Raw genomic sequence first — 13,414 nt, forward strand, 5'->3', positions numbered from 1 at the left:
CCAGGTGTGACAGATGAAGAAACTATAAAACAGAAAAGGTACAAAAACTCATTATTAAACTGAAGTTTGTGAAAAATCTTGAATAAGCCTTCTTGTCTCCTGATTCCCAAGAAAGTGTTTTGGTTTTTTCTTCTCATCAAAACAGAAAAGGTACAAAAACTCATTATTAAACTGAAGTTTGTGAAAACTCTTGAATAAGCCTTCTTGTCTCCTGATTCCCAAGAAAGTGTTTTGGTTTTTTCTTCTCATCACACTCCACTGACTCTCAACTATTTACGTGTTATTTTTCCTCAGCATGGAAAACAGATCTGTATATCAAATACCACATCTATCATATTGTGTCAAAGACAACCAGTACCAAAGTTACCAAAACACTACTGGCTTTTGGAAAAAATCTGTGTTTGATGTGACTGCCTCAATCTCTTCTAAAACATAAAACATGTAGTGTCATTTGGGAAAATTTAAAGTGTAGTAGATGTCCCTCTGTCTATCTCAAAATGGTTTTACATTTACTAAAACATAAATACAAAGCTTTATTCTTAGAACCTTTTTAAATTCACTTCCAGTAGAATCCTTAATCTAAAACTATTTCAGCAGATGTGTCATCAGTATACTCATTAAGCTCCTGGTGGCTTTCTAGGAGCAACAACTAGCCTGTTTTCCTAAAATAAAAGTTAAAGTGTAAAATTTTTAAAAACTAAACAGCTGGTATTCCTTAACCATCTGCCAACATAAGTCCCAGTGTTCTGAGCTCTTTTCTAAGACTAGGAAAAGAGGTTAAAACATTAATTCTTAGTATCTACCAATATGATATAATAGAAAAAGGTCATTTGTTTGTGTATCTAAAATAGCAAACAATAAGGGAGGAGAGTGTGCCGAGAAGAGGTTTAATGGTAAACTGGAAGAATATCAGATTTCAAAGATGCCACAGGAAATGACAAATGTTTGAGATTTGAGGTGTGCTAATTACCCTGCCTTGATCATTACACATTGTATACCATGTATCTAAATATCTTGTTACACCCCATAAGTATGCACAATTAAAAATAACATAAAAATTTAAAAAGCCACAAAAGCTCCACCTCCAGTCATAATTTCTCTCCTCGTACTCTACCTGCTGACTCCTCTCACATGAGCATACAGTAGGTGTTTCGTTAATAAAATTTATCATTATTTTATTAATTATAAGTTATAATTAAAGTAATCAGTGGAGGAAGAGAGAAGTGGCCCCAGGTAGGGATTCCTTGGTTCTGTTCAGAGAAAACAAACGTGGGTTTAAAGTTGGAAAGAAGATGGACGAAGGCCTAAATTATATTCCAGAACACGTACTGGAGAAGGAAACCAAGAGCAGTCGTAAGAAAGGCCCCACAGGAGTACACTTAAAGGCCAGAGACACACTCTGACCACAGCTGACAGATTTTAGGCCATTCCTTTTCATTCTGACTCTTAGCTCCTTCATGTTTATTTGAATTTGGGAGGTCAGGGAGGGATAATGCGAGACGTGATATGGGGACACCTGCTGGAGGTCTGAAATGGAACTGTTACCTAATAGTAGAACTAACAATTGTAGTGGCTGGACTATATACAGTTTACCTCTAAATTCTCTTTCCTTCAAATGCTGCAAAAACATACTATCAAGGATTTTGAATGTCCATCAAATGTCAAAAAAACAGCTCCTTACACAGGCCACACACGCTCAGTAACTTCCATCCCTCATACCCTTCGTCTCCCACCCTAGGTGTTTTCCCTAGTAATTAAACATCTGAATAAATGTCTGTCTTCCAACATGAGATTGTAAACTCTTTTGAGCCCTGCATATCTGTCATAACCATTTGGTATGTCTTACAGCTCCAATCCATGTCCACTCACAATGTGCATTGCACATGGCAGGCAAGTAATTACGCTTTAAATGAGAGAAGGAAAAGGTATGTTTATGATGAACTTTGCTATGGATTATTTAAAGAGAAATATAAAAATCAATGTTATACATATGCCATAAAACGAGAGATTACCAATATCTAGGAGGATAAACAGAATTTTGGGGGGCAAATTAACTTTGTAAAAGATTACTATTAACCTAATGGTAAATACCCTTAGCACTATACTTAAACAATAAACATAATTATAAATATCTGACACTATAAATATCAGGTCCTCCAAGACATAGCTATGCCCCTTCTTCCCACAGGCACATTTCTATGTTTGAAAGTAATTAAACTACATATCATTCATAGGTTTTCAGTAACAATTTTATCTGTTCCCAAATAAATGACAGAAAAGTTGATTCTGTATTAATCTTCAAGGCAAAAAATAGAAAGTAATATCATTAACACTGTTGTACTAAGAATATAGGAAGAAAAAGAGAGAGGAAATAGAGTCAGAGGGTATAGTGCTTGTCAAAATTGGGTACAGTGTCACAGAAAGAAAGGGTCAAGGGGAAAAGAGAAAGCAGAAAAGGTCAGGTGCCTTCAGCTTGCTCTATCTTCTTTTTCTATAGAGGAGTAGGGAAGGGTGAGAAACGAGGTTGGCAAGGAAAGATGGATATTGGCTTGGGCATGGCGTATAGAGTCAGAGAAAGTAACTCCAAACCCGCAAAATAATCCTGTGTACTTTAGTAGCTACACACATATGTAGCCAAATTATAAAATCATATATAGAAAATACAAAAAGGATCTTGGTTATTTCTGGGAGGGATAAAAGGAAGGAAAATAGGGAGGGGAAGCAACAAAGCTGTCTTCATTTTATTTCTTTTAAAATGACAGACCAGAGAAAAATAAGGCAAATTGTTATCACTTGTTAATATTAAATTATTACATAAGCATCTCATTTTTATACTTTTTATATGTTTATAATATAAAAACATTATTTATATACATATAAAATAACTAAAAAGAACCCAGCAGGATCAGGAACTAGAAAAATGCACATTTCAAAGATTAAGGGATAGATTATAGGCGTAAGACCCTGGAGATCAAAAGTGATCTAAATAAACTGAACAAAATTACAGAGAAGATGAGTTTCTACCAAGAAGAACTGAAAATATTCCATCAAAAACATTGGTGCTGCATTCACTGCAGAGGAAACATGATCTCTCCCCTTTCCATGGAGAAGAGATGGAAATAATTACACAAAGCGGTCATGACTGAATAGGGTTTTGGGAATTACAGTAGATAATATTACCCATTTATACTTTTACAATTAATATTCCCACTAGATCCAGCATGGCTTTTCTCCCTCTTAATGTCAGTACTAATGAGATGCAGACTTAAGTAGAATTGCAAGAAAATAAAAATATAATTTAAAGAAAATAAAGTAAATTAAGAGATGTCAGGTAAATTCCTCTCCAGGGAAAAGCTTTCTTTGTTTTAGAATCACACTTTAATAGCTATTTTTCTTTATAAACATTAGGGACAGTGGGGCTGCAACAGAATAGCATAAAAATACTGTATCTCCAATTTTCTGAATAAGAAATGAACAGTAACTTGAGAGGTTGCGGATAAGGAGGAGTCCGGCCTAGGGTCATAAGTTGTAGGAGGAGAAAATCAGGAAAAATGTCCTGGTGGCATGAATTTTAGAACTAAATTTAATGCAACACCTTCCAACACAATCCCTAGTAAAGACATGTTCAATCTTGAACTGGTGGAGTTTTGGGAACAGAAGAACCAGCAGCTACGTCACATGGAAAAGGCACGACATAAATGGGAGGTATAAGGCTGACAAGCCAAAGAGGGAAACAAGCTGCTTAGAATTCCCGGATGTGCTGCCAATGCTGCCAAGTTCCCTACCGTACTAGCTAGGAATGGGGATGTTAAAGTCTAATTTTATCTGAATCTCATAACGCAGGGCTGCCCTAGGCTAGAATTGCATAAAGAGGCATGTGTACCAAGTTCATATTTTTAACCGTCACTTGGATGACACTGATATGATACAGAAACTGTCAGTGTGATGGAGTAAGAGGTCTGCACTGATGATCAAAGGGCTTCATGAGTGGACGGACACTCCAAGTGGCTCTCCTAACCCAGAGAGGACACGAGCAAGTGATAGTTCTCAGGGCTACTGCTTCGAATGCAAGCAAAAGAGAAGACTGATCCTGTGTGTGAGACAGAGAGAGAAGAAAAGGACAAGATACAAAACTAAGATTTCCCTCCTCTCCTCAGAAGATGCCAGGGAAGGACATCCCACGGAGGGGAGGATGGGAGCGATGCACCCTGCTGGGAGACATATTTTACTACTGACATCATCTAGAGCTTCAGCACATGGCAATAAACAACAGCAGAATTTTGGTCATTTTATTACGTACAGACGATGCACTTCTTTATTGCCTGTACCCGGTGGACTGCCCCCAGCATGCTCCCAGCACCATGCTGGTGCCTGGTGTGGCGTGTGTGCACTGCAGGTGGTCATGCAACTGTGGCAGGGAAATCAGAGAGCCGCTTGTGGGTGCAGAGAGGCTGAAAGTGGATCCTACTTGGAGCGGGTTGGAGAGTGAAACACAAGCACCCCATGGACTCAGCAAACAGTACGTGTCTTATATTCTAGGCCATCACACATCGGATGAAGGGCAAAGATTTTTATTTTGGTGGCAAGGAACAAAGATTTTTATTTTGGTGGCAGGGAATAAAGAGGGTTTTTAAAAATATATAGTGTCTCTATTCGCCTTATTTTATATTAAATGTTTTTTTATGTTAACTAGTCTCCCTATATAAATCCATACCAGGAGTTCTGGCAAGAACTTTATGTAAAGGAAAATGCCACTGCTTGATTGAGCACAGTACACAGTCCCCACTGTACCATAAACTGAAGCAAGAGTGTCCTGCAAGTAGTAAGAAGAGCCACTGCGGCAGTAAGAGGTGAGCCTGGGGACAGAGCTGTGAGCACCACCCAGGTGGCGTTACCTCACTGAGCCTTTGGGCACATGCCAGTGGTCCTCCTGCTGAATACTGTTGATGCCTAAAACAGGGAGAGGAAAGGGGGGAGGAAAGGTAACAGAGAAAGACAGGAGAAGCATACTGTACTCCCTTACTAATCTAAAAGCTGTTTTTTAAAAATAAGAACTGTACTTTACAGAACATGTGAAAGAAGGGAGGGGAGAGAAGACATAGAACAGAGGCCACTGGTTTGCTTGTGGCTTATAACAGATATTTGAAATCAAGTACATGCTATATACTGGAGAATATTAAATCACTGCTTAGAAAGACTAACAATACCCCCCGAAAGCATGAGAGTCTGACGAGCCTCCAGAAGGGCCTGTGCCGTCCCTCCGTGTCTCCTGCAGCACCTGCAGACAGCTGTGCAACTGAGGTGCCAGTCAGACGCTCACCCTTGAGGAGAGGTTTTGGGCCTTTCTTTAGGACTCTATGCTGCTGCTATGATTAAATCCTGAGAAATCTTAGAAACAGAACTTTAAGACTAAAAACTTCCATGGAAGGTGGATATTGCTATAGAAACTTTGACTGGAAGTGTTGACTCTGCCACTAATGAGCTTAATGCTGTGACTTCGGTGAGTCATTTAGCCATGTCATTTTTAAAAAACAAACAAGTATACAAACCAAAATCCATGTTAAAAATGACATCAGAAAGACTCAGAAAATTCAGTAACATCTGGGCTAGGCCACCCCACCTCTTTTGCACTTGGACAATCTGACAATCATCAACTGGGAGATCAGTGTAACAGCCTAGTCCTTATTGTAGACTTTCTACAGCTCTAAGCCAGGATTTATATTCCCCCTAAGAAAATATTTTATACTGACACTGAAGTACCAGAGGGGTTGCTTGATCCTCCAGAGTGAAAAGTGAAAAGCTTTGTAAGTTCCTTCAAGGCATTTCACGTGTCATTGTTTTCTCCTCCCAAGAGAGTCCCGGTAATGCTATCTGCCAGCCGCCACATCACCTGGTTTAAGTCTCTGCTGAGCAGGAAATGCATCAGCACTTACATCATTTTCAAGAGAGTGCACGAAGAAATCAATCCAGGATAAAAAATAATTATGTGAGCAGGAAATCTCTAAGGCACTCTCTGCTCTCTCTGTGGCTCTCTACTTCCCTGGGAACCTCCCAGAAATAACTTAAAAGCCTAAGAGAACACTTACCACCACGTGGACACCAGGGTAAAGATTAAGTTCTCACAGGAAGTTCATATAAGAAGTCTGAGAATTCAGTACTGGGTTAGCTATGACTCCACTTGTAATAAAACACTCTAAATATCCATGTGTGCATGCATGTGCACAAACATGCCCCTCTCTCCTCACTGAATATGAAACAGTCAGGAAAAGAGTGGAAACCAAAGAAATATATAAAGCAAGGTTTAAAAGTTAGGCTCAAAAACCAAGAAGAGCAAACTTTGAAACATACAAAATAAAAATACAGAAAGGACCTCTGAAATTATCAAATGCAACCTCCATTTAATGGAAGAGGAAACTGAGGCCCAGAAAGGTAAATGGCTCCACAGCTAGTCTTTAGCCATATGAGTCTCTGTGGCCAACATCTGAGCCAGCCTCCTCTTTTCTTACCTCTCCTGATGAACTAGTCAATATATGCCAAATAAAATTCTGAATTTTCCCTTGAAATAATCCTTTCCACTTCCTAGAATTAGAGTTTGCATGAAATTTGAGAGATCATTCAGTTCACTCCCCTTACGTTAAAGAGAATTAAATTTCAGAAATATAATAGATACTCACTTTCCTTGTTTGTTTTAAAGTCTATAAAGAAGATGAGTTCTCAATTACTTTGCTATTGCCTACATTTATTGATTCAAAACAATGTTAGAATACCTATAATGGGTAACTCACTATGTAATGTGAAACGGGAAATGCATTAATTAATTTGGCATAGATCCAGCTCTCAAGATGCCCAAAGACTAGCAGGAAAGGTGAAGGATGTACCAAAATAATTATAATATCAAGCAGATAAGGGCCAGGAAATTACTACAGGAGTAAAGAAGATGGTGTCATTATTCCCAGCTGGGGCATGAATAAAGTGACTTAGAGGCAACTCTGAGATTGGAGAAATGGGGATATTCCAAGCTAGGGACTGTGCAATCAAAAGCAAGGCGGTATGGGGTATATAAAGAGAACATGCAAGTAATTCAGCTTTGCAAAAGAAAGCATAAAAATTGGAGAGTTTGTGGAATACAAAACTGGAAATGTAGACTTAGTCCAGAATGTGTAGGATCTCTGGATATATAAAAATATGCTTTTTTTCTTCATCCTGTACTCCATATGGAATTATTCATTTATCCATTACACAAAATATTTTTTTTCCTTTTTGTCTTTTTTACTGACAGGTAACGGGATCGCAACCCTCAGTGTCACGCCCCTACCGGGGACCGGCAACGGGATCGCAACCCTTGGTGTTGCGCCCGCACCACACTCAGCCAGTGAGCGGGAACCGATCTCCACATGGGATCCGAACCCTCAGCGAGAGCGCCGCCACGCTCCCAAGAGGCACACTCTCCAGTGCGCCACCAGGCCGGCCCATTACACAAAATTTTTAAGCAGCACCTAAGTAATGGGCACCAGGCAAACGCACTAAGAATGCAAATTTGAAAAATACATGTTATCTACCTTCAAGGGACTTATCCTACACTGGGAGTAACAGATAAGTAGCCAACGATCACTGTACAACAGTGTGAGAAATGTCATAATAATATGTACAGAGTCACACTGGAGGGTATAAGAAGACTAACAGAAAATCAGACTTGTAAGGGCATAATAATAGTGTTTCAAAGGAAGAAAATGTGAAGATCAGTAGCAGTATTCTAGACAGAGAAGGGGATACGGATATTCAGGTAATGATAAAAGAATGATCAAAACATGTAAAGGTGTGAAGAGTATAAAGTGTTCAGAATAAATGTGGCAAAAGGTAAAGAGTGTAGGGGAAATTGGGCTAAAGAATAGCCTGGGGTCAGAAAATAAAGGGTCCACTGCACCAAGGAACTCTAACTACATTTTATCCCAAAGCCACAGAAAACTATGAAATTATTATGATGTCCAAAATTATGCTTCAAGAAAATAAATCTGGCAGCAGCATGTAGAAAAGACTGTAAAGAGGAAAGAAAGAGGAAGTAACTGCAAAATGCTAGAAAAATGGTATAGAGGGTCCAAACTGGCCCAGGACAGTGAGAATGTCACAGAGACAGAACTCATTCAATTGAGCAAACCAAAAATTAGAGAACAAGGGAAGATGTTGAGTGCCTTATGTTTTATAATGGAGAAAACAAAACTAGCAACTAGAAAGAATAAGTGGATATCATAGGAAACCTAGCAGTGGGAAAATATTTAAGAGGTAAAGAGAGCAGAACCAGCGGCGAGAGAGATGGGATAACCAGGAATAGAAAGGAGGCACATCACGAAAACGGCAGGTAGAAAGTTTGGGCACTGTGGATAGCAGGATGGCAATAGGATATGGTCTCTGGTGACAAAGGGTCAATGGTGTCCCTCAATAAAGCAGTGTCAGGAGAGATTGGAGCAGAAGCCAAATTACCAGAATGTTACGATTGACTGGGTTGTGAAATCAGACTAAGTTTTAGAACTCTTTAGAGAAAATTTAACAGGGGAAGGAAGGAGAGAGAGGCTGGTAACTTGAGAAGCATCCTGGGATTTTTTTTTTTTTTTTTTTTTTGGTAGAGGAGACTTGAAAAGGGTTGTAGGTAGGTCAGAAAAAAGAATTCAGAAGAGAGAGGATTTAATAATCTTTATTGGCTAGAGGTTCATACTTTTAACTTAAATCTATAGCCCAAATCATTTCCTTTCCTCTTGTTTTGTTTTTAAAGATCAAGAACTTCAGTTTGCCACTCTCTAAACGGTAAAGACCTTCATATATTTGGGGTCCATTATTAAAGCAACCTCCGCCTACTACCAGGTGAAAATACCAATCCATTAGTCCTTCTCTGTGAGTTTTATTTTACAACCTTTTAATCATCTCCGTGGCTTTTCCTTTGTGCCCGTCTCCACATTCTACAGCGTCTTCTTAGGAAAAAAAATCCCCAATAGGGCCCAACAATTTAATAGGCCTAAATTGAGTTTTTAAAAAGGCAGTTATATGATGATTACACCAATGATTTGCAAGTTCGTTTTGTTTTGTTTTTAAAACAGATAAACGATTTCTTCTAATTAAGTCATCTTCCAGATAAAAGCTTCTGCTCTGATTAAAGAGAGGGTGAGCAAGGTAGAGTCCCAAATACTGGGCACGTCTCCTCCCCACTGTGCAGAGAAGCTGCTGATGTAACCCCAGAAAGCCCCAGGGGTCTGAAAGCATCTGTTTCATACTATGGTCTATGTGTCCAGGGGTTATACTTACTGTCTAAGCTACAGTATAACAGTGCTGGATATCGGCTATGTTTTGTTTATTAGTTTATAACATATTCTCATAAAACACCTATGCAAGTTATCTTTCCTATTCTATATTTTAAAAAAAACATTGCCTTTAACACTACATAATCTGTAGATATTTCCTGAAACTTTTTCCCACTTGCAAATTTTATGCAGAATCCTGACCACATATGCCCAGGCATTAGCTACCTTTTCTTCTATCTAGCTTCATAACAGCTGCAAATGTGAACAGTCTCTAAGCCAGGTCATTGATGAGCACAGAAACAATGCTGCGTTGCAAATAAAATGTTTGGTGTTTTTTGTTTGTTTGTTTGTTTTTACCTCCAAAGAAAAGCCAAATTAATGAGATCCCTCATCTATTAAATATCCTAAAAGCAGTGAACTACAAAATGTGTAATCTGTAAAATGTGATAGAAAAGAATCATAAAAAAATGTATTTGCTCACTTTGATACTAACCTAATAAATTTAACAGCCAGGCCCAGGTCAGCTATACAGCAAGTTCCATTTTTCTTCACCAGGATGTTCTTACTTTTCAGATCTCGATGGGCAATTGCTGGTTTGCCTTGAGTACTAAAGATTTCTGTGTGTAAGTGACATAAGCCACTGACAGAAGAGTAGGCCAACCTCAGCATCGATTTAGTGTCTAGAGTGGTGGACTTCAGATAGTCATAAAGGGAACCATTTTCATGATAGTCTGTGATTAGGTACAACTGGGTCCAGGACCCTGTTCCTTTGATATCTGCAGCAATGAACCCTAAAAGGAAAAAAGACAAAAAAGGTTTGGAGGTAAGTTTTTTCTGAATAGCATCAAGAATAATGCATATTCTCAAATATCATTCTTTATCAAAGACATATTTTGTTGAGCATTTCATTCAATTTTCTGATTATGCCTATGATGGTACTGAATTACCAATACCAATCAGAGGCAATCAAAACTGTAGTGGGTAGAGAAAGATTAAGAGTTTGTATCTGAAAATATGATCCCTTTCTGATCAGTAGTTGATATTTAAATTACTTTATGGTATTATAGTTACACATAAGACACTGTTTGCAAAACAGGGTCTTGAGTTAAGGATACATGATACTGATTAGCATACTCTCCTTCTACTTGAATGATCCAGACAGATCTTTTCTAAGTTGACAATAAAAAGTAAGCCAATTCTCAATATAAACTCTTGATATAAATAAACCCCCCCAGATAAATTCCTATAACTTTTCACAACATTTAAACAAAAATATGCTCCTTCAAATCTCTAAGAACCCCTAAGAAATTCTGGCATTACATTTGCATTTCCTGTTTCTGGGGAAAAAAAATTTGAGAGTATTCCATTTTCAGCCCACCATTCATTCACAGGAGTGCCTTAGCCATTCCTCCTGTGAGGTCTCCCATTAGAAGTTTATGACATTCTTGGGGCCATGCCAAGAAGAAAATTTCTACATATTTCATAATGGGTCTAGACAGATAAGTTAATATACAGATGTTAAGAGAAAGACAGAGGAAAAGTAAGAAACCCTGAACATAGCTATACAGACTTTTTACTCACCCAAAATGTTTTCATGCCTCATCAACACTGTCTGATATATTTCTGTCTCTCTGAACCAGCTGGCTTCCTCTGTGGTGAAGAACACTTTCACAGCTACCTTTTCGCCACGCCACTTTCCCATCCAAACTTCCCCATAGCGACCTTTTCCAATCTGTTTCACCATCTGAATCTGCTTAGCTATAGTCCTTTGGACCTGTTAAATCCCAAAACACACTGTTAGTGTATTCACAGCCCTACAGATTTGTTTAATCTTTTTCTCCTCCAGAGAAAAAACAATTACTGCATGTAAAATATACCAGTATTTTTCTGTATATAAACAAGTTATCTTTATTTTTTTATTAATTTATGCCGCATTCTTTTATACATATTTGAGATTGATCATGGATTCTGAATGTTCAAAATATTGCTTCTGAATTACTAAATACTTTATTGTCTGTATCACCATTTTCATAGCAAAAAAATCCAAAAGGATTCACAGTAATTGGCAGAATAGAACACTTGCACTTTCACCACTACAATGGGATACTACATACTCTGAAGGGATTCTTGCCACCATACACCTAATCATGGATAAAATATAACAAAACAAAATTGTAACACATTGTTGGGCACACAAGGAAAGAAAGGAAATCTCCAAGCAGGGAGGGTGGGAGGGAGTTGGGACCAGAGCAGGGAACAATGCGCATTAAGTATTTTCAAAAGCCAGGTTGCTATCTGGGCAAAGAATAATACCAGTACCTGGATCCAGAGTCTAAACTTTGACCCCTTTAAAACTGGAAGATTGAACCTCGGGTTTCCCATTAAGACGGAACCAACAAATGGTACTAAAATTTGCCCTAGGTTGGTAGCATGCAATGGCTCCCAGCAAAAAACAAATACAGATGCTCTTTTGAGGAAATCATTTGCAGAATGCTTTTCATTCCACAATTATGATAGGATAATAGTACTTTGAAGAAACTTGCCAGCATACAACTTGATTATGGGTAAAATATAAGAAATAAACTGTAATACATTGTTGGGCTCGCAAGGAAATAAAGGAAATCTCCAAGGGATGGGGGTAGGGGGAGGAAGGGAACAAAGAAAATAAAGGGAAAGAAGGGAGGGAGAAAGTGAGAGAAGATCCTACAGAATAAACTCCTTAAAACAAAAGAAAACAGCCACTATAAATGAGTCAACAGAAGCAACCCAAATAGATTTAATCTTTTCAGATTACACAGCAGAAATATTCAGAAATAGAATGACAAGAAACTCTACATGAGATATTAAAGAAATAGAAAATGAAACGAAAAATAAGCAAGCAGGAATTGATCATTGAAAATTATACTTTTGAAGTGGAACAGCTAATTGTCACAATCAAAAATGCAAAATAGATAGGCAAAAAGCAGATAAGAGAGAAAAGTTAATGAGAGAAAGTTAACAAGCCAGGGAGAAAGTTATTTAACAAACTATAAGATTGCTCTGAAGAATTATGAACAGTAGAGTGGAGACAAGGAGAAATAAAATATGAGAGTTAAGTAGCACTGAGGTTAAATGTCTCCTTAGACTTGATCTTCATCCTATCTGCACTTAAACAATAAGATATTTTAAGAACTCTGCTATGGATAGTTCCATGAATAAAAGGGCTAAGCCTCTGTGACAATTTATGTAATTTAGAAGATATACATAAAGAACTAGCATGGAAGGCTTGTAAGATCTGATCAGAAAATGAGAATGTATTCTTTGTAGAGATAAGCCTTATATCATATAAAAACAAATGTTTTTCTTTCTGTTTTTGCACTTTTAAGGATGATGCAATTACAATGGGCAAAACCAGATAATCCAGAATAATCTTCTCATCTCACAGTCAGATGATAAGCAACTTTAATTCCCCCTTGCCATGTAACATAACAGACTCTAAGGATTTGAACATGGACATTTGGGGGTGGGGGCATTATTCTGCCTGCCACAGATGTCTACCAACTAGGATCGGTTTTTTCATGATGGATAATTTTATCCACATAGGAGGTAATGCTATTCATTGACAGAACCATTAATGGAACTAATATCAGATTGAAATATTTTTGGAAAAACACTTTTTTTTTTCCTAAAAGAAGTATTAAAAAAATAAGATAATAGATTATATGCCACGAAGCCATGTAGGCTAATGAAAATAAGCAAGCACGTATATATAAAGAGCAGCAGAAGAATCAAGAGCACGAAGCAGCTGGGAGCCAAAAATACGAGTAAATTACTCACTTGAGAGGAAGTGTCCCACATGTATTAAACAAATATTATATATGATGTATAGATGGTACAAAGCATTGCTCAGGTAACAATGGAACATTTCCTAACATATACAGTTTTGCATCTGCTTCTTTTCTAATGATAATATATCTTCTTAAAATTTAATGAAAGTACTGACAGAATTGGCAATGCTTGGTAGAATAGGAACAACTTATCGCAAAGATAAAAAGTGTTACTAAATTATATTCAGAAATTAAAAATACACTTGTATTTTGAGATTTATTATAATATCTAAGGACTTGAAAATTTTAAAAACTGAT

The 13,414-nt window shown here is 37.6% G+C and overlaps 1 protein-coding gene across 2 annotated transcripts in view; it reads right to left on the bottom strand.

Annotated features, from left to right (window-relative positions):
• BMPR1B (bone morphogenetic protein receptor, type IB) overlaps positions 1–13,414 on the bottom strand; it is a 58,049-nt gene that overhangs the window by 10,796 nt on the left and 33,839 nt on the right. For both annotated transcript variants that reach the window (XM_008571336.1, XM_008571337.1), the window contains exons 7-8: positions 10,872–11,064; positions 9,784–10,081 (exon numbers count right to left, since the gene is read on the bottom strand). In XM_008571336.1, the coding sequence (XP_008569558.1) occupies positions 9,784–10,081; positions 10,872–11,064 (491 nt within the window). The remainder of the gene's footprint in view (positions 1–9,783; positions 10,082–10,871; positions 11,065–13,414) is intronic.

The sequence above is a fragment of the Galeopterus variegatus genome, unplaced genomic scaffold, assembly GCF_000696425.1.
Source record: "Galeopterus variegatus unplaced genomic scaffold, G_variegatus-3.0.2 Scaffold682, whole genome shotgun sequence".
NCBI lineage: Eukaryota > Metazoa > Chordata > Mammalia > Dermoptera > Cynocephalidae > Galeopterus > Galeopterus variegatus.